The following is a 21,554-nucleotide window of genomic DNA, read 5'->3' as shown; positions in this document are numbered from 1 at the left end:
TTTTTTTTTTTTGAGACGGAGTCTTGCTCTGTTGCCCAGGATGGAGGGCAGTGGCACAATCTTGGCTCACTGCAACCTCTGTCTCCCAGGTTCAAGCAGTTCTCCTGCCTCAGCCTCCCAAGTAGCTGGGACTACAGGCGCCCACCACTATGTCTGGTTAGTTTTTGCATTTTTAGTAGAGACAGGGTTTCACCATGTTGGCCAGGCTGGTCTCGGACTCCTGACCTCACGTGATCAGCCCACCTTGGCCTCCCAAAGTGCTGGGATTGCAGGCGTAAGCCACCTTTCCTGGCCTTATTTTATTTTGTTTTTTAATAGAGATGGGGTCTTGCTATTTTGGCCAGGCTGGTCTGGAACTCTTGGCCTCAAGGGATCCTCTCACCTCAGTTTCCCAAAGTGCTGAGATTACAGGTGAGAGCCAAGTCGCCCAGCCAGGGTTCAACTTCCTGGGTGACAGTAGAGGTTGGGAGGGACCATGGAGAGAGCCAAAGGGAGGCCCCATGTGGTCAAGGGGGTGAGCAGGTGGCATGCCTCTAGGACCCGCTGTGGGGAGCCCCAGCTGCATGGGCTGCCGGGGAGTGAGCTGCCACCACTGGGGGGTGCTGCAGGGGAAACCTGTCTGGACTACAGCCCCAGTTCCCTGTCCGTCTCCAGTGGCCTGTGGGGCTGCTCCCTCAGCAGATGTTGGTATTTCCCTGGCGCTTGTTCCCACGTGGCCTGGTGGGCAGTGCCCAGGCAGGCCAAAGAGGCAGAGAGCAGGAAGGGGAAGCCCCCCCTGGTTTCTATCTCACACCAGGGACCCGGCAGGGAAACCCCACAGGTCCTAAAAAGAAAGTGGCAGCAGTTGTTCTCGGGGAAGACCAAGAAACCCCATCCTCTCCCTGAAGATGGGAAATCCAGGGCGGGGCTGAGGGTGGGGCTGTGCTGGAAGGGAGATCTGTGGTCCATGCGGCCCAGCCCTGACCATGGCCTCTACAGAGCAGAAACACCAAGATTATTCTTGGGCCTGGCTGAGCGCTGATCCTGACCTCACTCAACCCGAGCCTGGCCACAGGCTGAGCCCTGATCCTGCTTATTGACTGAGCTCTCATCCCAGCCCAGGCCTGGACCCCCTACTGAGTCCCAGTCCTAGTCAGCACCTTGGTCAAAGACCAAGCTCTAGACCCAACCCTACAGGCCACAAGCAAAGCCCCACGTCACTGATAGCTGTGACCCTAAACACAGACACAGCCAGGACATTGGCCCGGGACTAGGCCATGAGTTCAGCTGTACACTGAGTCCCTGATCCTGATTATAGACTGAACTCAAATCCTATATCTGACTCTGGTTAAAGATGGAGACAGAGCCCTTGACCCTGGAAAAAGCCCTCACCCTGGTCCCGGATATGGCCTCGGACCTAATTGTATCCAGCCCTGATCCTAGTTACAAACTGAGCTCCAGTCCCACCATCACACTGAGCCTCTGCCTGGCCCCAAGCAAGGGTGCATCCCAGCCACCCATTAAGCACTGACTCTCTTTGCGCCACCTCCCTCAGCCATCTGGTAAACCATAAGAGAGTCAGATGACTCAAAACCCCGAGTCCCCTCGGGTGGGCAATCCCCTTACCTGGCCATCCATCTTTGGAAGGACAGTAGGCCCTAGGATGGTGGTGGCAGAGCCGAGAATCAGGAGGGGATTTGGGACTCTGGGATCAACCAGTGAATAGGGCTGGATGGCTCACCCAAGCATGGGGCACTGAGGGCAGAGCTGGCCGTGGGAGCTTAGCAGTGGGTCTGGAGCTTGGGTGTCCTGAAACCCCAGCTTCCCGTCACCCCCCATCATACCTCCCACCCCCTCCGGGAAGGGAAATTACATTTCCCCATTTTAGCAAGGGGTGGCGAGAGGGAAGAGTGAGTGAACACAAAGCTGAAAGTACAAGCAGGACGGAAAGTGAAACCGGGCACAGCCCCCAGTATAAGACCCCCCCTACCCAGGAGATGGCTGACCAAAGAGGCCGGGCCCCGCCATGGGCCAGACGGCAGGCAACCTTGGCTGGCGTGAGTTTGAAGCCAGGGATGGGGGGCTTGGTTGAGTTTGGGCAGAGGATGGATGAGCTTGGCCGGTGCATGGGGTCGAGAGCTGAGAGCAGCAACTTGGCCAAGACTGAGGATTTGGCTGGCTGCTGGATGGGAAGGGAGGCTGGCGTGACTGGGTGGGGGGCTTGGGGCAGTGGGGTGGTGTTTTGATCCAGGGATGGGCAGAGGATGGGAAGGAAGCCTTGGCTAGCAGGAATGGGGAGGGTTGGACCAGCAATTTGACAAGGACCAGGTCTAGGCAGATAAATGAAGAGTTTGGAGTGAATAAGCAGAAGCCAAACAGCTTGGCTAAGACTGAGAATGAGGCCGGCTGAAGGAAGAACAGAACGAGTGCTGGCACAAGTGGGGCGCTGGGACCAAGATGTCAGCAGCCTCACTGGGTCAAAGGTCTTTAGTTTGACGTTAGAAGGAGGTCCAATCTGCGGCTGGTGGCTGCAGAACTCAGGGGCTAGAACCAGAGCAGTAGGCAGAGGAGAAGGTAACATGCTACATAGGGCAGGTAGGGACCAAAGGCTGGACGATGGAGACAGAACCTTCAAAGGCCAGAGCCAATGACCCAGGATCGGCTGCAGAGGGTAAGGAGGGGGTCTGGGGGCTCCAGAGCTCAGGTCGGAGATGGCACAGCTCACTTATGGTTGGGCTTGATCCACCAGGGCCTGGGGGCACCCACCCTGTCCCCAACATTGAGCTAGGAAGAACCCCACTCTGCCGTAAGTCTCCAGGATGTCAGAGGGTCCGAGTGGCCCCCAAGCCAGGGAGTCTGAATGCCAGAGATCTTAGGTTAGGCAATGCCCACCACATCTAGAAGTCCATGAGGGAGGTAGATGTCCCTAAAAGCTCCCCTTCACCTTTATCGGGACATTTCGAAGAGCAGAGCTCAGGGATTAGAGATTGAGAGAGGACAGGGAAGAGGCAGGGAGAGTAGGGAGAGCAGGATGGACTTCGGGCCAGTTTTGGTTTGTGTTTCGAGGAGAATTGTGTAACTCTTGTGCTTGCTAGATTTCCTCTCCCTGAGGGGGAAATTGATGAATGCTGCCCTCTTCCTAGAGCACCCATCCGCTGCCCCTCTTTCCAGGAAAACACAGGTCAGGAAGCACACTCGGAATCAGCCATTCTGGGCTGGGCACAGTGGCTGATGTCTGTAATTCCAGCACTTTGGGAAGCCAAGGCAGGTGGATCACCTGAGGTCAGAAGTTGGAGACCAGTCTGGCCAACATGGCAAAACCCCTCTCTACTAAAAATAATAAAAATCAGCCCGGCATGGTGGCACATGGCTGTAATTCCAGCTACTCAGGAGGCTGAGGCAGGAGAATTGCTTTAACCCAGGAGATGAAGGTTGCAGTGAGCCAAGATCGCACCACTGCACTCCAGTCTAGGTGACAGTGTGAGACTCTGTCTTACCAAAAAAAAAAAAAGCTCCCACACTGTGGATTCGCCCCAGGCAGGTTACCCTGCCAGGATCCACCTGCTGTGATGGAAACTGGACCAACCTGTCCTTTTGATTCCCTGGGATAGAGCCTCTGGCATTGCTAGCCCATCCCTGGGGACCTCATGGCCAGTTCAAGCCATTAGAGCCGCTTGACTGAGCCCAAAGAATCCTTGGCAGAACATGGTGTGCCCACTCCTGGGGCAGGTGGCTGCCTCCCTCTGCATTCTCTGGGGAAAACCCATGGGCCTTGCATTTGGAAAAATCTGGAATCCAGTCATGGCTTCCCACCTTCTGGCTATTTGACCTTGGGCAAGTCAACCTCACTGAGCCTCATCTGCAAAATGGGGAGAACAATAGCACTGAGGCTGCCACATGTGGTTGTGCAGGTTGCTCACTGAAAAAGGCATTTGGCCAAGGGAGTTTATGGGGGTCAAAATCCAGCCTCTGTCCCGGCACAGTGACTCATGCCTGTGATCCCAGTAGTTTGGGAGGCTGAGGCGGGAGGATCTCTTGAGGCCAGGAGTTCAAGACCAGCCTGGGCAATGTAGTGAGACCCTGTCTCTACAAAAAAATAGAAACAGTTAGGCACAGTGGTGTATCCCTTTGGTCCCAGTTGCTCGGGAAGCTGAGGCAAAAGGATCACTTGAGCCCAGGAGTTCAAGGCTACAGTGAGCTGTGATCAAATCACTATACTCCAGCCTGGGTGGTAGAACAGAACTCTGTTTCAAAAGAAAAAAAAAAAAAAAAAACCAGGATCAGGCTTCTGGTCTTTTTGCAAAAGTGGGCACTCTATACAGAGATGCCATATGGGGACCATGCTGGCTGCATCGTGGGGTTTGGTTTGGTTTTGGTTTGGTTTGTTTTTTTGAGACGGAGTCTGGCTCTGTCGCCCAGGCTGGAGTACACTGGTGTTATATCAGCTCACTGTAGCCTCTGCTTCCCGGGTTCAAGCGATTCTCCTGCCTCAACCTCCTGAGTAGCTGGGATTACAGGCATGCACCACCACGCCTGACTAATTTTTGTATATTTAGTAGAGACAGGGTTTCGCCATGTTGGCCAGGCTGGTCTTGAACCCCTGGCTCAGGTGATCCGCCCGCCTCGGCCTCCCAAATTGTTGGGATTACAGGCATGAGTCACCGCACCTGGCCTCCACTGTGGTTTTGAGGAGGCAGAGGAATGATGATGGTGACAGTGCCTGCACCATGCTCACAGCTAGCACAGGCTCAGAAAAGGCATGTTCCCTTCCTTCTCCCGAGTTCTCAAGCTCTCTCCCTGTCTCGCCCACCCTCTCCCCATCTCTCCAGGGCTCAGCCTGTTGCTGCTTCCTTTGCTCCTGGTTCAAGCTGGTGTCTGGGGATTCCCAAGGCCCCCAGGGAGGCCCCAGCTGAGCGTGCAGAAGCTGCAGAGGGAGTTCACAGTCAGCCTGCATCTCGCCAGGAAGCTGCTCTCCGAGGTTCGGGGCCAGGCCCACCGCTTTGTAAGTCCCCGCAATGCAGCTGGTGCTGGGGACGGGCAGACCCCCAATCCCTTCTGGCCCCCACTAACAGACCTTGCCCCCCAGGCGGAATCTCACCTGCCAGGAGTGAACCTGGACCTCCTGCCCCTGGGAGAGCAGCTCCCTGATGTTTCCCTGACCTTCCAGGCCTGGCGCCGCCTCTCTGTGAGTGAGGGCTGGTGGAATGGGGCGGGAAGCTTGTGATAGACTGGGGCCAGGGTGAAAGATGAGGCTGGAGATTGAGCCGGAGATGCATTGGGGATAGAACCTGGATCATGTTGAATATGTCATTGGACATAAAGATGAAAGACAGGCACGGTGACTTACACCTATAAACCCAGCACTTTGGGAGGCCAAGGTGGAAGGACTGCATGAGGCCAGGAGTTCAAGACTAGCCTGGGCAACATAGCGAGACTTTGTCCCTACAAAAGAATTTAAGAGTTAGCCAGGTATGGTGGTATACACCTTTGGTCCCAGCTACTCAGGAGGCTGACATGGGAGGATTGCTTGGGCTCAGGAGTTGGAGGCTGCAGTGAGTTATAATCCTGGACTCCAGGATGGAGGACAGAGGGAGACCCTGTCTCAGAAAAATAAATAAACTGCCAGGCGTGGTGCTTCATGCCTGTAATCCCAGCACTTTGGGAGCCCGAGGAGGGCGGATCACCTGAGATCAGGAGTTCAAGACCAGCCTGACCAACATGGAGAAACCCTGTCTCTACTAAAAATACCAAATTAGCCGGGTATGGTGGTGTGTGCCTGAAATCCCAGCTACTCGGGAGGCTGAAGCAGGAGAATTGCTTGAACCCAGGAGGCACAGGTTGCAGTGAGACGAGATCGCACCACTGCACTCCAGCCTGGGCAACAGAGCAAGACTCCATCTCAAAACAAACAAACAAACAAACAATAAAGATGAAGCCGGAATAAGGAAGTGGGGTTGGGAAGAGGTAGGAGTGGAGCTGGTCGTGGAACGCGGCAGGCATGGGACTGGCATGAGACTGGAGAGAGATCACAGCAGCATGGAGGGTGGGTGGAGGTGGCACTGGGGGTGAGAATGCGGATAGCTAGAGATGAGAAGGTTGGAGATGAGGGTGAACATTAAGCAGGGGATGGAGAAGGGATGGGAGTTGCTGGTAGGGAATGGAATGGATGGGGTTGGGAATGAGGTTGGAGATGGGATGGAAAAATTGAAAGAGTGAGTCTGGGCACATGGAGGAAGGATGGAGTTGGGGTTAGGCATGGGAATGGGGCTGAAGATGGGATGGAAATGCATAGGCAGGAGGTATGATGGGGTCGTGAAGGAGAGAAGGGAACAGGGCTGCAGAAGGAGAGTGCTTCAGGGACTGAGAGGGGCGGGTTAGAGAAGATCATGGGCATGGGAGTGAAAGGGAGGCTGGAAAAGGAGATGGGGCAAATGTCCCAGACAGTGGAGATGGAAGAAATGGGGACGGAGCTGGGCTGAGGTGGGGAAGAGCTATGGGGATAAACTGGAGGCTGGAGTGTGGAATGGGAAGGAGACCCGGATAGGGAGGGGGTGGGTGTGACATGGCCATCCTTGGCCTGTGGGCCTTTCCTGACCATCTGCCTTCCCTTCAGGACCTGGAGCGTCTCTGCTTCCTCTCCACCACGCTTCAGCCCTTCCGTGCCCTGCTGGGAGGGCTGGGGACCCAGGGCCGCTGGACCGACGCGGAGAGGATGCAGCTGTGGGCCATGAGGCTGGACCTCCGCGATCTGCAGCGGCACCTGCGCTTCCAGGTAAAGCCCGGCCACCCCAGACCACGTGGGAAAGAAGACTCGCTGGCTCATCCAGTGATCCCATGCTCTGAGTGTGTGTGAGTGTGAGAGTGTGAGCATAACTGTGAGTGTGTGGGTCCATGAGTGTGAGACTGTGAGTGTGACTGTGTGGGTCCAAGAGTGTGACAGTGTGACTGTAAGAGTGTGAGTGTGTGGGTCTGTGAGTGTGAGAGTGTGTGTGTGACTGTGAGAGTGTGGGTGTGACAGTGTGTGTGGGTCTGTATGAGTGTGAGCATGACTGTGTGTGTGGGTCCGTGAGTGTGTGTGACTGTGAGAGTGTGTGAGTGTGTGGGTCTGTGAGTGTGAGAGTGTGTGGGTGTGACTGTGTGTGGGGGTCTGTATGAGTGTGAGCGTGACTGTGAGTGTGTGGGTCTGTGAGTGTAAGAGTGTGTGGGTGTGACTGTGTGAGGTCTGTATGAGTGAGCATGACTGTGTGTGTGTGGGTCCATGAGTGTGAGTGTGTGAGTGTGTAGGTCTGTGTGAGTGTATGTGACTGTGAGAGTATATGGGTGTGAGTGTGTATGTGGGTCTGTATGAATGTGACTGTGACTGCGTATGTGGGTCCATTAGTGTGTGTGTGACTGTGTGTGGGTCTGTGAGTGTGAGAGTGTGTGGGCGTGACTGTGTGTGAGTGTGTGGGTCCATGACTGTGAGAGTGTGTGAGTGTGTGGGTCTGTGAGTGTGAGCATGGGTGTGACTGTGTGTGGGTCTGTATGAGTGTCAGCATGACTGTGTGTGTGGGTCTGTATGAGTGTGAGTGTGTATGTGGGTCTGTATGTGAGTGTGTGACGGTGAGTGTGTGAGTGTGTGGTTCTGTGAGTGTGAGTGTGGGTGTGACTGCGAGTGTGGGGGGGTCTGTATGAGTGTGAGCGTGACTGTGTGTGTGGGTCCATGAGTGTGAGAGTGTGTGAGTGTGTGGGTCTGTGAGTGTAAGAGTATGTGAGTGTGTGGGTCTCTGAGTGTAAGAGTGTATGAGTGTGTGGGTCTGTGAGTGTGAGAGTGTGTGAGTGTGTGGGTGGGTGTGTAAATGTGAGTGTTGTGTCAAAGTGAGGTTTGTGGGTGAGAGTTTGGGTATAGGTGTGTCAGTGTGTGAGGATGAGTGTGATGTGACTGTGTGGGTACGTGAACGAATTTTTTTTTTTTTCTGAGACTGAGTCTCACTCTGTCACCCAGGCTGGAGTGCAGTGGCACGCTCAGCTCACTGTAACTTCTGCCTCCCTGGTCCAAGCAATTCTCCTGCCTCAGCCTCCTAAGTAGCTAGGATTATAGGCATGCACCACCATGCCTGGCTAATTTTTTTGTATTTTTAGTTTTACCATGTTGGCCAGGCTGGTCTCGAACTCCTGACTTCGTGCTCTGCCCGCCTCGGCCTCCCAAAGTGCTGGGATTACAGGCGTGAGCCACTGTGCCCAGCCATGAATGTGTTTTGTTTGAATGTGACTGTATGGGAATGACTGTGACTGCGTTGTGAGAATGAGTATGTGTGTGAGTGTGCGCGTGTGTGTGCGCGGGCGCATGCAGCCACACCAGGCCCTGGTGCTGCCCCTCAATCTTGGCATTCTCCTGGGGCTCCACCTTGAACAGGAGGCCACTGGGCTGTGAAGTCACTCGGGGTTTGTCCTGAGCGCCCAGCACAGCATCTGCCTCCTGTTTCCCTTCTCCCTGTGATTCTCTGATGTCACCCAGATCTTCCAGAACCTTTCAAAGGGAAATCAGAATTTTACACTTAATGAAATGAGAATAGAAAATGCAAGCAGCAGAGCCGGGCGTGGTGGCTCACGCCTGGAATCCCAGCACTTTGGGAGGCCAAGGCAGGTGGATTATTTGAGGTCAGGAGCTTAAGACCAGCCTGGCCAACAGGGTAAAACCCCATCTCTACTAAAAATACAAAAATTAGCCAGGCGTGGTGGTGGGCACCTGTAATCCCAACGACTCGGGAGGCTGAGGTAGGAAAGAATTGCTTAAACTGAGGAGACAGAGGTTGCAGTGAGCGGTGATCGCCCCACTGCATTCCAGCCTGGGCAACAGAGCAGGACTCCAAGAAAGGAAGACAGAGAGAGAGAGAGAGAGAGAGAGAGAAAGGAAGGGCAAGCAGCAGGAAATCTGAGCTGTGTCACCCTCTGCCTGTTGCTGACCCAACCCAAGAGCAACCTTAACAGCAGAAACTTCCTGAACCCACCCCTCGGGGCAGTCCTTGGGGTGATCTAGCTCTGTGAGCATCCTCTTGCTCCTTGACTTCCATTTTCTCGAACTGAAAGATGAGGTGAGACGCGTTAGCGGGTGACATCATGGAAAATCAAGTAGGGAATGTCCGGGGAAATCATGACCTTGTGGTCACTGATGTCATTAGGAGGCGCTGGGCACAAATAGGGAATGAGGATTCGCTCAGGTTCTCAGCCTGGCCCCTCCCTAACCCATGGCCTCTCCTCACAGGTGCTGGCTGCAGGATTCCACCTCCCGGAGGAGGAGGAGGAGGAAGAGGAGGAGGAGGAGGAGAGGAAGGGGCTGCTCCCAGGGGCACTGGGCAGTGCCTCACAGGGGCCGGCCCAGGTGTCCTGGCCCCAACTCCTCTCCACGTACCGCCTGCTGCACTCCTTGGAGCTCATCTTATCTCGGGCCGTGCGGGACTTGCTGCTGCTGTCCAAGGCCGGGCACTCAGTCTGGCCCTTGGGGTTCCCAACACTGGGCCCCCAGCCCTGATTGGGTGGCTTCTTAGCCCCCTGCCCCTCACCCTTTAGTACTTTAGGACTGGAGTCTTGGCATCAGGGCAGCCTCCGCATCATCAGCGTTGGACAAGGGAGGGCTCTTCCAGCCCCCTGCCCCAGGCCCTACCCAGTAACTGAAAGCCCCTCTGGTCCTTGCCAGCTATTTATTTCTTGGATATTTATTTATTGTTAGAGAGATGATGGTTTATTTATTGTTTCGGAGCCTGCTGGTCCTCCTCGGGCTGAGCCCCCATGCTGGGTGCCCAATAAAGCACTCTCATCCACCCCTGGCCTCCGCTTATCTTCAGGGAAGGGCTGCTGACACCCAGAGGGCAGGGCAGCCTGGAACGGAGTCAGCAACCTCTAGCCATCCTGAACCCCTCTCTGCTCCTACATTTTTGGGGTCCCTGGCCCATCTTGCCCTACTATTTCCTGCTCAGCCAGGCAGTTGCCATAGTAACCAGTGGCATCCTGAGGCCGAGCTACTGTTTTGGAAGCTCAAGACAGCTCGTCTTTGATTCTGAGCAGTGCTCCTTAAGCCCTCCTAACCACCTTCCTTTGACCTGGATGCGACTCCAGAGGTTTGTGTTACCCCTGCTCAGTTCTGAGGGTCTTGGTGCAGGGAGTTGGGCTGGGAAGCAGAAGTCAGAGAGGGAGGCCTGTAAGGAGAATGGTCGTTGTTCCCTCTCAGTCTTCCTTGCAGTCTTTATTTTTTTATTTTGCTTTTAAAAGATGGGGGTCTTGCTATGTTGCCCAGGCTGGTCTCGAACTCCTGGTCTCAAGCGCTCCTCCCACCTTGGCCTCCCAAAGCTCTGGGGTGACAGGCATGAGCCCCCGTGCCCAGCCTCCGTGCAGTCCAGATAGCTGACTCAGGCTGGAGAGGAACCAGGGCAGGCACCCTGAGAAGCGGTCTCAGTGGAGTAGGTGGTACACCAGCCTGTGTTGGAGAATCAGACTCCTTAAGTCTTAGGGTCTTCCCAGACATCTGGTTTTGCCTGCTCCATGAGTGATACATCAAGACGCTGGGGCCCAGAGGGTGGAGAGGATGTGTCCACAGTGGCAGAGGGAGCAGGGCTCAGCGGCGTCGGAGCAAGCCTTCTGGCCCCCACTCAGGGCCTGGCTCCCAGAGCGCCGGGTTTCAGTCACTGGGGCTTAGGCCGGCCCAGACGGGCTTGCAGCTCCTGCATCATGCCAGGGTGCATGAGGTCAAACCTGAAGGCGGAAGTCAGGCCCATGAGAGCGGGTTCCCAGGTGCCCACGGTCTCTTCCCCACCCCAACCGAGTTGCCCTGTGCCTACCCATGTCCCAGGGGCCTTCTCCTGGCTGGCACCGGGGTCCCATCATGCCTCAGAGGGTTTGGCTCTGGGGGGTCCTCCGGCTGGAGGGGTCTCTGCTCAGGGGCCGACAGTTCCTCCTCAGGAGGATTGGGGGCTGGGGGCTCCTCCTGCTGCTCCAGGATTGGAGTCCGACGAAAAGAGGGCCGGGAGCGACGTTGTGAGGAGCTTCTTGAGAGGTGCACGCGGCTCCTCGGGACAGAGACGTCTAGGAGGGACCCAGGGAGCGGGGCCTGCAGGAAAGGGAGCACAGAGGACCATGGGACTGGCTTTGGGATTCCACTCATTCCCCCCCAGACCCCACTAAGAGCCCTCACCTCACTCCAGCTGCTGGCAGCACCTCCTCTGGCACTGCCTGTGGCCTTAGCTGTCTCGGCTTCCCCGACTGACCCTGGCGCAGCTTCTGTAGGGGTCTGGTGTGTTGACCACTCCTCCTGGCCCCTGACGTCTTCCAGGCTTTCTGGCTCAGTCTCCTTGGCCTCTGCCCTCCAGCCCCCAGTCACCATGAGACCCTCTGCATCAAGGAGCCTTGGTGCCTCTCCCTCAGAGTGGTGGTTCCCACGCCGCCCCTCACTGTCTTCCCTCTGTTCTCTCTCCTGCCATCCGACAGCCTTTTCTTCCAACAGCATCCACTCTTCTAGAAGCCCTGCAGCCTCCACCACGGCTCCCATCCCGTCTGCCCTCGCTGTCTGGGAGCCCACGCGATCCAGCCCACAGCTGTCCTCTGCACCTACAGATTCCTCTGCCTCTACCCGCCCTCCCCCAGGTCCTCCCTCCCTGGCCTCAAAAGCCTCTGCTTGGCCACCTCTGCCAGCCACCTCTTCCTCTGCTGAGCCCTCCAGGCCAAATTCCTGCCCACCTGCATGCTCTCCTGCTGCTGTCTCTTCCCTTTCTTTCAAGTCCCAGCCTTGCCCAAGCGCCCCTTCCAAAGCTTCACCAGCACCAGCAGCGCTGACGTCTGGGTCCACCTCACCCCCCATAACCTCAGCAGCTACAGTGCCAGCCTGTGCATCCTCAGGGTCCTGGAGGCCCACAGCCACCGCCTGCAGCCTCCAGCCTCTCCTGGGTGTGCTGTCAGCCTCCGCCTCCCCATCCTTGGTTTCTCTGGCATAGGCCTCTCCCAGTGACAGGCCAGGCCCTGCATCTGCTCCCGTGCTTCCATCCAGATCCTGGTTCTCTGAGACAGATGGCTCTCCCTCCTCAATTCCACATCCCGTGTCCTGGGTTGTCAGCAGCCCCTCCCCGCCTGCTTCTGGGACTTCTGATAGTTCAGACTCTCGGTCTCCTTCAGCCTCAGCCACCGGGGTCTGGCCTCCCACAGCCTCCTCCTCCCACTGCTCGCCATCGGCCGCATCCTCCTGGGTATTTCCTCTCTCCATGTCCCTTCTCGTGCGGTTTTCCCAGGCTCCTGGGAAGGCCTCGGAGGCCTCCGGCTTTACAGACTCCATGTGCCTGGGACCTGCCTCCAGGCTCCTCTCCTGCTCCTCTTTGCTCCAGGCCAGAACTCTCTGGAGCTCCACCTCACCTGCCTCCCTTTCCTCGGGTTGCTTACTTGGGGTCTGGGCGCCTCCCATCAGCTCAGGTCCCTGACCTTTGGTGACTCTGTGTGTGAGGCCACCCCATTCCAGCCCCCGTGGGCCGCAGCTAGTCTGGGCCGCCTCGCTCTCCTCCCCTGTGAGCTCCTCCTCAGGCCTGGCCTCTGAAGTCACCTCCAAGTCGGCAGCGCCTTCAGCCTCTCCATCTGAGGGCAGCTCAGCCGCTGGATCCCTGCCGCTCCCTCTCTCCTCCTGGGCCTCCTCTGCCTGTACCAGCTCCTCCAACCTGGCCCGGTCAGCCCTGATCTCCAAGTCCCACCTCATCTCAGCCTCCTTCCCACACAGGTCCACCTGACCCTCAAAGCTCTCCCCTGCCTCCTGGCCTCCCACAGCCTCCCTCCCTGCTGTCTGGCTCTCAGCAGCCTCTTCTGTTCTCTCAGTGCCCAGGACCTGGACCTGTTTGGGGAAAGGGCTCACCTCAGCCTCTCTCTCCTCATCCCCCTCCTCCTCTAGGACCCAGACTTTTCCAGTAGCCTCTAGGAGCCTTTCTCCTAGGACTGCTCCATATTCTGTCTGTCTGACTCCCAGGAGGTCAGCCTCCTCTTTGCCTGAGGTTGTCCAGGCCTCATCCCCTCCTGAGGCTGTCCCGGCCTCCTCCTCCCTGGCCGGGGCTGTCCCAGCCTCCTCCCTGCCTGAGGCTGTCTCGGCCTCCTCCTCACCTGAGATTGTCCTGGCTTCCTCCCCATCTAAAATTGTCCTGGCCTCTTCCCTGCCTGGGGTTGTTCTGGCCTCCTCTCTGCCTAAGATTCCCCAGTCCTCAGGCACTGCCCCTGGGCCCCGCGTCCCCCATGCCCTAGTGCTTTCACAGGCCTTCTCTACCACCACCACCTCTTCTCCTTTCCCAGCCCCTTCGGCCCCAGGCTCCTCAGTATCCCCTGTATCTGCCTTCCTGAACCCCTGCTCCGTCTCCCGGTTGTCCCCTGCCACCTTTGGCCCACCAGCACCAGCCTTCCCCTCTGGCTCCCTGTGCCAGGTCCCCTCTGACTCCGCCCCTCTGGCCATCCCTGGCTCTCTTGCCCTGACCTCTTCCTCCTCCTCCTCCTGTTCCCAGATTCTCAGCCTCTCCTCTCTGTTCACTTCCTGCTCGTCGGGCTCCTGCCTCTCCTGGGCTTGGCCACTCCTCTCTTGGCAAGCCCCAGACCCTGCCTTGGATTTCTTTCTGGCCTCCAAGGGGGCACTTGGCTCCTGGCACCTGGCAGCCTTGGCTGTCTCACCAGCCCCACTGTCCTGCCTCTCTGCTTGGGACCCATGGGAGCTGCCATCTCCCCAGCCCCAGGTCTGTTCCACAGCTGAGCTCCCCGCTTCAGGTCTTCTGTCCTCTCCAGGCCCTCTCAGCCCTCCAGCCCCCTCGTTTTGGCTGCCTCTAAGGCCCTCCAGGGCCTCCTGGGCTTCCTCCTCTACAATCTTCCCTGTCCTTCCCACGGCCAGCGCCCCCAGTTCTTCAGCCTCCTGTGCCTCCCGCTCTACAGTGGGGACTGCATCTCCCAAGAGGTAGGAGACAAAGGTGCCGAGGGAATCCTAGGAAAAAAGAGGGAGGGGAGAGGCATTAAGGGGAATCCCAGTCCTTTCCCTGGGGGTCCTGGCTGGAGGAGCCCAGGTTAAGGAACAGGGTACTGAGATCTGAGAGGAGAAGAGGATTTGCAGAAAGAGCCAGAAAGGGCATCGATTAGGGGTATGAGGACGCATGGGTGGAGGTGGGGCCTAAAATTCAGAAAGATTAGGCCAGGAGTCTGCCTGATCCTGAGAAAGCAATCTCTAGTCTGAGGAGATCAGAAGGAGGAGGGGAAAGGTGAGGCCCCAGGGGAGGTGCCCGGAGGTGAGGCCCCAGGGAATGGGGTGCAAGTCTCTGGCAGCTGTCTGCCCCTCTCACCAGTGCCCCCCTCAAGGCCTGGTGCAGCCCAGGGAGGTGTAGCCGGAGGAAGTCCATCCTGTCTGTGTCTGTGTGTCCAGAAAGCTGATAATGACCGTCCCCACCCACAAAGACAAGCCAATCTTCCCGAGGACCGAAGGCACTTCCTCTTCCCCTGTGTCTCCCTGATGTGTCCCCACCCCAGGCCCTGCCCACGGCCCCTGATGCCCACAGCAGCCCCCACTGCAGCCCGGGAAATGGGTGTACATCACACAGGGGACTCAGGTGCACATTTGCAAATAAAGGGTAAGGGACAGGCCAGAAAAGTCAAAGTGGGAGCAGGAGACCTTAGAACTGGGGAGGGGGAGAGGGAGGGGACATGTGGCAATAGCAGCTCAAGTGACTCAGGTCTTGTATGCGCACCTCAGCCATTTCCGTCTCCCCTACAAGCCACAGCCACTCTGCAAGAGGAAGCTGGGGTTTGTGGTTCCCGTTTTGCCTGGGAAGAAAGAGTAGCAGTGAAGAGGGGGCTGGTGGGAGCTCTGACACATTTCAGTGTCATTAATGCTTCCGCCAGAGGCGGAAGGGGCTGGATTGGTGGCTCTAGGGTGCATCCCCTCATCTATGATTAGCCTTGCAAAAGAGAACTTGGCTAAACTTTATATTGTGGCTATCTGTATCTTCCTCCCACCTTCCTGTGACTTTCTTGATGGCAGATGCCATGTATGAAACGCTGCTGAATTTCTAGAGCCCTGCACGGTAGTAGGATTCCATTTTCCATCAGTTGAGTGACCTGGGAGGCACACTAGAGGGGGCACATTTCTTTTCTTTTCTTTTTTTCTTTTTCTTTTTGTTTTTTTGAGACAGTCTCACTCTGTCGCCCAGGCTGGAATATAGTGTCGAGATCTTGGCTCACTGCAACCTCCGCCTCCCTGGTTCAAGTGATTCTCCTGCCTCAGCCTCCCGAGTAGCTGGGATTACAAGTGCGTGCCACCATGCCCGGCTAATTTTTGTATCTTTAGTACAGACAGGGTTTTGCCATTTGGCCAGGCTGGTCTTGAACTCCTGACCTCAGGTGATCTGCCCACCTTGGCCTCCCAAAGTGCTGGGATGACGGATGTGAGCCACCACGCCCAGACCAGAGGGCACATTTCAGACAGCATTCTGAAGGCCTGGTGGTGAGAAAGAGCGGATAGAGGTGGCACAGCCCATAGCAGAGATGAGGCCAAGGACAAGAAGAGAATGCAGGATGCCGCTTTCCACCTAGAGGAAGGTAAGAGTATGATTCCTTATTTGGAACTACATAAAGTGACCTTGCTCTACTTCTCTTCCCCATACCCTCCTTCCCCCCTCCCCAGCCCCACTTTCCTATTCCAATTAAGGCAATTGGATGAAATCACAGCATCGGAATCTTAGGCCTTAAAAACATTTAGTCTGGCCAGGTGCAGTGGCTCACGCCTGTAGTCCCAGCACTTTGGGAAGCCAAGGCAGGTGGATTGCTTGAGCTCAGGAGTTTGAGGCCAGCCTGGGCAACGTGGCAAAATCCCGTCTCTACAAAAAATACAAAAATCAGCTGGGCATGGTGGTGTGCACCTGCTGTCCCAGCTACTCAGGAGGCTGAGGTGGGAGGATCGCCTGAGCCTGGGAGGTCAATGTTGCAGCAAACCAAGATCCTGCCGCTGCACTCCAGCCTGGGCAACAGAGCAAAACTCTGTCAAAAAAAAAAAAAAAGAAATCTGGTCTAAGCACCACCTTTGATGGAGGCAGGAATCCTGCAGCAGCCTGGAGCCAACCCAGTGGCCCTCTGGTGCTCTATTTCTTATCACCATACAGGTCTCTAAGGTCACCTTTAGGTATAACATTGTATGATCGTCAACAATTTTCCAATTTTTCACACACACACACACACACACACACACACATATATATATCTTCTTTTCTTTTTTACTTTTTCTTTTTTTGAGAGAGGATCTCACTCTGTCGCCCAGGCTGGAGTGCAAGTGGCATGATCATAGCTCACTGTAGCTTCACCTCCTAGGCACAAGTGATCCTCCCACCTCAGCCTCCAAAGTACCTGTGACTACAGGCATGTGCCACCATGCCCGGCTAATTTTTGTTTTATATGTATATATATTATACATATATATGGTTATATATATATTTGTACCTTGGTTTTCTCATCTGTAACACCAGGGGTTGAACTGCTGTGACATTTTTTGGTTCTAGGATAATTTGGAAATAGGGATCTCTTAACATCTTGGATACTGCCAATAGATAATTAATGAAATCCCCTTAGATGGGTGTTATGTTTATTTAGGTCTCTAAAACAATTTGTAAAGTCAAGAGATGGGGATAAGAATGACCTGAAGCTGGTCGTCTTTGTTCGAAACCAGAAACACTCCTGCCTCAAAAAAACAAAAACAAAAACAAAAAGGGAGGAGTAAGCACGTCCATATTTGTTTCTGGCAAGTGAGTGCTGAAGGAAAGGAACTAAAGCCTCCCACAGCCATAACTGGTCCTGGCAGGATACCGTCTCGGTCCTGGGCGCCACAGATCTAAGGTCATGGCTCCGCTTGCTGCTCCCACCCGCTCCAGTTTAAAACCTGCGGTTCCAGGGTTCTCCGGCCCCTCCCTTTCTCACGCTCCGAAGCCGAGAAGGCCCAAAGCGAAGATAGAAAGGACCCGGAAGTAGGGAACACCTCTGAGCACGTGATGGGGGAACACGCGGGTACTGTCACGTGATCCGACAGCCGGCCTCTGCATAGTGCAGAACGTTCCGCTGCTCTTAAAGGTACAGGCCGCAGGGTCCCTGCTGTAGACGGGGCGGGGGCAGAGTACGATGGGTGGGGCGTAGTGGGTCGTAGGGCGCTCGAGATGGAGCCCCCAGCTTCCCTGATGGATTGCGGGGCGCGAGTGCCCCAGACAAGCCGGAGCTGGGACCGGCAATCGGGCGTTGATCCTTGTCGCCTGTCGCAGACCCTCATCCCTCCCGTGGGAGCCCCCTTTGGACACTCTATGACCCTGGACCCTTGGGGGACCTGAACTTGATGCGATGGGAGGCTGTGCGGGCTCGCGGCGGCGCCTTTCGGATTCCGAGGGTGAGTAATCCGGCCCACCCTCTTGGAGCGACCACCTCTGGCTCGCAGCCCACCTGAGGGGAGTGAGAGCTGACTCCGCCCCGGGAGGACACTCTTGGGGCCGTCGTGCGCCTGAGAGTGGGTGGGGGTCATGCCCTCTTCTCGCTCTCCCAGGTGAGGAGACCGTCCCGGAGCCACGGCTCCCTCTGTTGGACCATCAGGGCGCGCATTGGAAGAACGCGGTGGGCTTCTGGTGAGTGGCCTGAGAGTTCAGCAAGTGACAATGGCGTGGGAAGAAGGAAGTGACAGGAGGAAAGGAGGAAGAAAGAGTTAAGCTGCGCAAAGGAGCTGAACCCACAAATATTTACTGAATCCACTGGTTTGCCCGGGGGCAGCATGTAAAATTTCCAAATTTCACTCCTTATCACCTTCCGGATTTCGCCAGATCCTCATAGCATCTGTAGGATTATTTACATTTTTCCTCCAACCAATTCAGCCTTAAAGTTTTTTAATGCACATATTTTTTAAAAGAAAACTTTAAATCACGACTCCACATGGAAAACCAGCATTTTCCTAATGAACGTTTAAATAAATGCATCACTACTAAAACTTTTATTTTTTTAATTTATTTTATCTTATTCTTTTTCTTTTTGAGACAGGGTCTTGCTCTGTTGCCCAGGTTGGAATGCAGTGATGCAATCACAGCTCACTGTAGCCTGGAACTCCTGGGCTCAAGTGATCCTCCCACCTCAGCCTCCAGGTAGCTGTGACTACAGGCGTGCACCACCGCACCTGGCTAATTTTTTAATTTTTTTATAGAGATGGGGTCTCACTATGGGACCTGGGCTGGTCTCAAACTCCTGGCCTCAAGTGATCCTCCTACCTCAACCTTCCAAAGTGCTGAGATTGCAAGCATGAGCCACCATGCCGGGCCTGAACCCTTTTTTAATTTGATTTTATTTTTGAGACATAGTCTCACTCTGTCACCGAGGCTAGAGAGCAGGGGCACGATCTCGGCTCACCAAAACCTCCGCCTCCCAGGTTCAAGCGATTCTCCTGTCTCAGCCCCCTGAATAGCTGGGATTACAGGCACGCGTCACTAGACACAGCTAATTTTTTGTATTTTTAGTAGAGATAGGATTTCACCATGCTGGTCAGGCTGGTGTGGAACTCCTGACCTTAGGTGATCCGCTTGCCTCCACCTCCCACAGTGCTGGGATTACAGGCGTGAGCCACCGTGCCCCGCACTGAAACTTTTTAAAAGGTCATCCATATACCTTCTAAAATCATTCAAATACCAAGCCTCCGGAAATACTTCTAGCATTAACCTAAACATTGAGGACTTGGATCCTCCACCCACTTTTGGATTGGGTTGGAAGTGGCTTCCCATGTACTGTTTGGAAGAGTCACTTAACCTCTCTGACCCTGGTTCCTCTACAGTCAAATGGGAAGAGTAGTATTGTAGTTCTACTTCAAAGTCTTGTGAAAAGGCCCCTAATGAAATCTCTGGCACCAGACCCAGATTCCCTCCCATCACTGAGTGCAAATCTGGGAGATGAGGATAAACAAACAAAACCCTTCCTGAATCCTAAAGGCCTTTGATCTTATCTTATTTTGATCCCTATAGCATTCTGTTGGGGGGATAGTCAGGAGATGAATTTGTATCCCTGTTTTGCACATGAGTAGACTAAGACTACTAAACAGCAGACTTGGGGCTTGAACACAGTCCTTTTGGTTTCGAGCCCCAGGATTTTTTTTTTTTCTTTTTTTTTTTGAGACAGAGTCTCAAAAAAGCAGGATCTTGGCTTACTTACTGCAACCTCCGCCTCCCAATTCAGGCAATTCTTGTGCCTCACCCTCCGAAGTAGCTGGGATTACAGGTGTGAGCCACCACGCCCAACTGATTTTTGTATTTCCAGTAGAGACGGGATTTTGTCAGGTTGGCCAGGATGGTCTCGAACTCCTGGCCTCAAGTGATCTACTCGCCTCAGCCTCCCAAAGTGCTGGGATTACAGGTGTGAGCCACCGCGCCCGGCTTCCCCAGGATTTTTTTTTTTTTTTTTTTTTTACTGTACTGCAGTGCATCAGAGGATGAGAAGTGCCCCAGGAACTGAGTCACAGTGGGAGCTCAGAGGAGAGAGTGGTCATGGAGACCTTCTGGGAGAGGCCTGGGAGGCTGGAAGTGAATCCAACTCTGTGATCCCAAAGCCCCTATTTCTTCCTTTTTTTTTTCTTTTTCTTTTCTTTTTTTTTTTTTTGAGATGGAGTCTCGCTCTTGTAACCCAGACTGGAGTGCAATGGCGCAATCTCGGCTCACCGCAAACTCTGCCTTTCGGGTTCAAGTGGTTCTCCTGCCGCAGCCTCCCGAGTAGCTAGGATTACAGGCATGTGCCACTTCTCCCGGCTAATTTCGTATTTTTTAGTAGAGATGGGGTTTCTCCATGTTGGTCAGGCTGGTCTCGAACTCCCAACCTCAGGTGATCTGCCTACCTTGGCCCCTCAAAGTGCTGGCCAAGGTAGCCCCACCGCACCCGGCCTCTTCCTTTTTATTTTTTATTTTTGTAACAGGGTCTTGCTCTGTCACCCAGGCTGGAATGCAGTGGCATGATCACAGTTCACTGCAGCCTCTAACTCCTGGACTCAAGCAATCCTCCCACCTCAGCTGCCCAAGTAGCTGGGACTACAGTTCAAGCCACCACACCTGGCTAATTTTTTAATTTTTTGTAGAGACGGGGGTCTCACTATCTTGCCCAAGCACCAGAGCCTGTATTTCTGACCCCAACACTGAATGAAGATGGGATCTGGTGATAGAGGGAAAAAAAAAAGAGGGAGCTGATTGAGGGGCACAGGTAAGGGGAGGTTTGGCACAAAGGCTACAGATGGCTGCAGGATCAGGAGGGAGCTGAGACCTGTCCTCCTTCCAGGCTGCTGGGCCTTTGCAACAACTTCTCTTACGTGGTGATGCTGAGTGCCGCCCATGACATCCTTAGCCACGAGAGGACATCGGGAAACCAGAGCCATGTAAGTGACTCTCTACCACCACCACCATGGTTAGTCCCTGTGGGAAGATGAGGGCGTGGGACAGGGGCCCCCTTGAAAAACTCATGGAATGGGGTGGCCAAGGGATGGCACAAGGAGGGGTAAAGTTTCCAGTCTCTGGCTGGGCACAGTGGCCCACACCCATAATCCCAGCAGTTTGGGAGGCTGAGGCAGGCAGATCACTTGAAGTCGGGAGTTCAAGACCAACCTGGCCAACATGGTGAAACTCCAACTCTACTAAAAATACAAAAACTAGCTGGGTGTGGTGGCACACACCTATAGTCTGAGCTACTCAAGAGGCTGAGGCAGAAGAATTGCTTGAAGCCAGGAGGCAGAGGTTGCAATGAGCCAAGATCACACCACTGCACCCTAACTTGGGCAACAGAGTGAGACTCCATCTCAAAAAAAAAGAAAGCTCTTGAATGTGTTATCTAAACAAAGTCCATTTACGGGGCCATCTGTGGCCTGTGGTCTAGTAGGGTGAGACTCATATGGAAACCCCCTCTTCATTGTGCATGCAGAGACGCTGAGGTCCTGAGAGGTCAGTCACTGCTGACCCAAAGCCATCCTTCAGTTGAAGGCAGAGCTGGGATGGGAGCTGGCTCTGTGTGTCTATCCCTCTGCTTCCAGGGTGAAAGACATTGTTTTCTTCCATCAGGTGGACCCAGGCCCAGCGCCCATCCCCCACAACAGCTCATCACGATTTGACTGCAACTCTGTCTCTACGGCTGTGCGTACTGTTCTCACCTGGTCCTCTCCTGACCCAGGGCCCCTGGGTCTATAGACGCCACTCCCAGCCCTTCACTACCCAGCTGGGCCTGTCATGATTAAAACAGTTGAGACCTGGGCTGGGCGCATTGGCTCACACCTGTAATCCCAGCACTTTGGGAGACCAAGGTGGGAGGATCACCTGAGCCTAGGAGTTTGAGACCAGCCTGGGCAGTGTAGTGAGACCCCATCTTAAGGAAAAAGAGAAAAAAAAGGGTATATGTAATAATCGAGACCTTAATATAATTTCTGAGGCTGAGGCGGGCAGATCACTTGAGGCCAGGAGTTCAAGACCAGCCTGGCCAACATGGTGAAACCCTATCTGTACTAAAAATACAAAAATTAGCCAGGTGTGGTGGTGCATGCCTGTAATCCCAGCTACTTGGGAGGCTGAGGC

The 21,554-nt window shown here is 54.9% G+C and overlaps 3 protein-coding genes across 7 annotated transcripts in view; 2 read left to right on the top strand and 1 right to left on the bottom strand.

Annotated features, from left to right (window-relative positions):
• The first annotated feature begins 1,988 nt into the window (after positions 1–1,988).
• Positions 1,989–9,779, top strand: IL27 (interleukin 27). The gene is made up of 5 exons (XM_011933497.1): positions 1,989–2,036; positions 4,809–4,981; positions 5,066–5,164; positions 6,593–6,751; positions 9,224–9,779. Exons 1-5 carry the CDS (start codon positions 2,006–2,008, stop codon positions 9,488–9,490), a joined length of 729 nt encoding a protein of 242 aa, XP_011788887.1. The 5' UTR covers positions 1,989–2,005; the 3' UTR covers positions 9,491–9,779.
• A 390-nt stretch (positions 9,780–10,169) lies between these two features.
• APOBR (apolipoprotein B receptor) lies at positions 10,170–14,374 on the bottom strand. The gene is made up of 4 exons (XM_011933496.1): positions 14,295–14,374; positions 11,147–13,942; positions 10,794–11,062; positions 10,170–10,707 (listed from the first exon to the last, which is right to left on the bottom strand). The coding sequence occupies exons 1-4, from the start codon at positions 14,349–14,351 to the stop codon at positions 10,638–10,640; spliced, it is 3,192 nt and encodes a 1,063-aa protein (XP_011788886.1). The 5' UTR covers positions 14,352–14,374; the 3' UTR covers positions 10,170–10,637.
• Positions 14,375–16,781: 2,407 nt separating this feature from the next.
• CLN3 (ceroid-lipofuscinosis, neuronal 3) overlaps positions 16,782–21,554 on the top strand; it is a 15,186-nt gene continuing 10,413 nt past the window's right edge. For 2 of the 5 annotated variants that reach the window (XM_011933491.1, XM_011933488.1), the window contains exons 1-3: positions 17,002–17,371; positions 20,275–20,371; positions 21,048–21,119. In XM_011933491.1, coding sequence (XP_011788881.1) covers positions 20,328–20,371; positions 21,048–21,119 — 116 coding nt within the window. In that variant the 5' untranslated portion in view covers positions 17,002–17,371; positions 20,275–20,327. Of the gene's footprint in view, positions 17,372–17,524; positions 17,604–20,274; positions 20,372–21,047; positions 21,120–21,554 lie in introns of all 5 variants that reach the window. The other 3 variants (XM_011933486.1, XM_011933487.1, XM_011933490.1) reach the window with 3 other exon arrangements.

This window comes from Colobus angolensis, unplaced genomic scaffold (genome assembly GCF_000951035.1).
Source record: "Colobus angolensis palliatus isolate OR3802 unplaced genomic scaffold, Cang.pa_1.0 Scaffold128, whole genome shotgun sequence".
NCBI lineage: Eukaryota > Metazoa > Chordata > Mammalia > Primates > Cercopithecidae > Colobus > Colobus angolensis.
The sequence above is the reverse complement of the archived record's forward strand: the minus strand, read 5'-3'. Positions and strand labels throughout refer to the sequence as shown.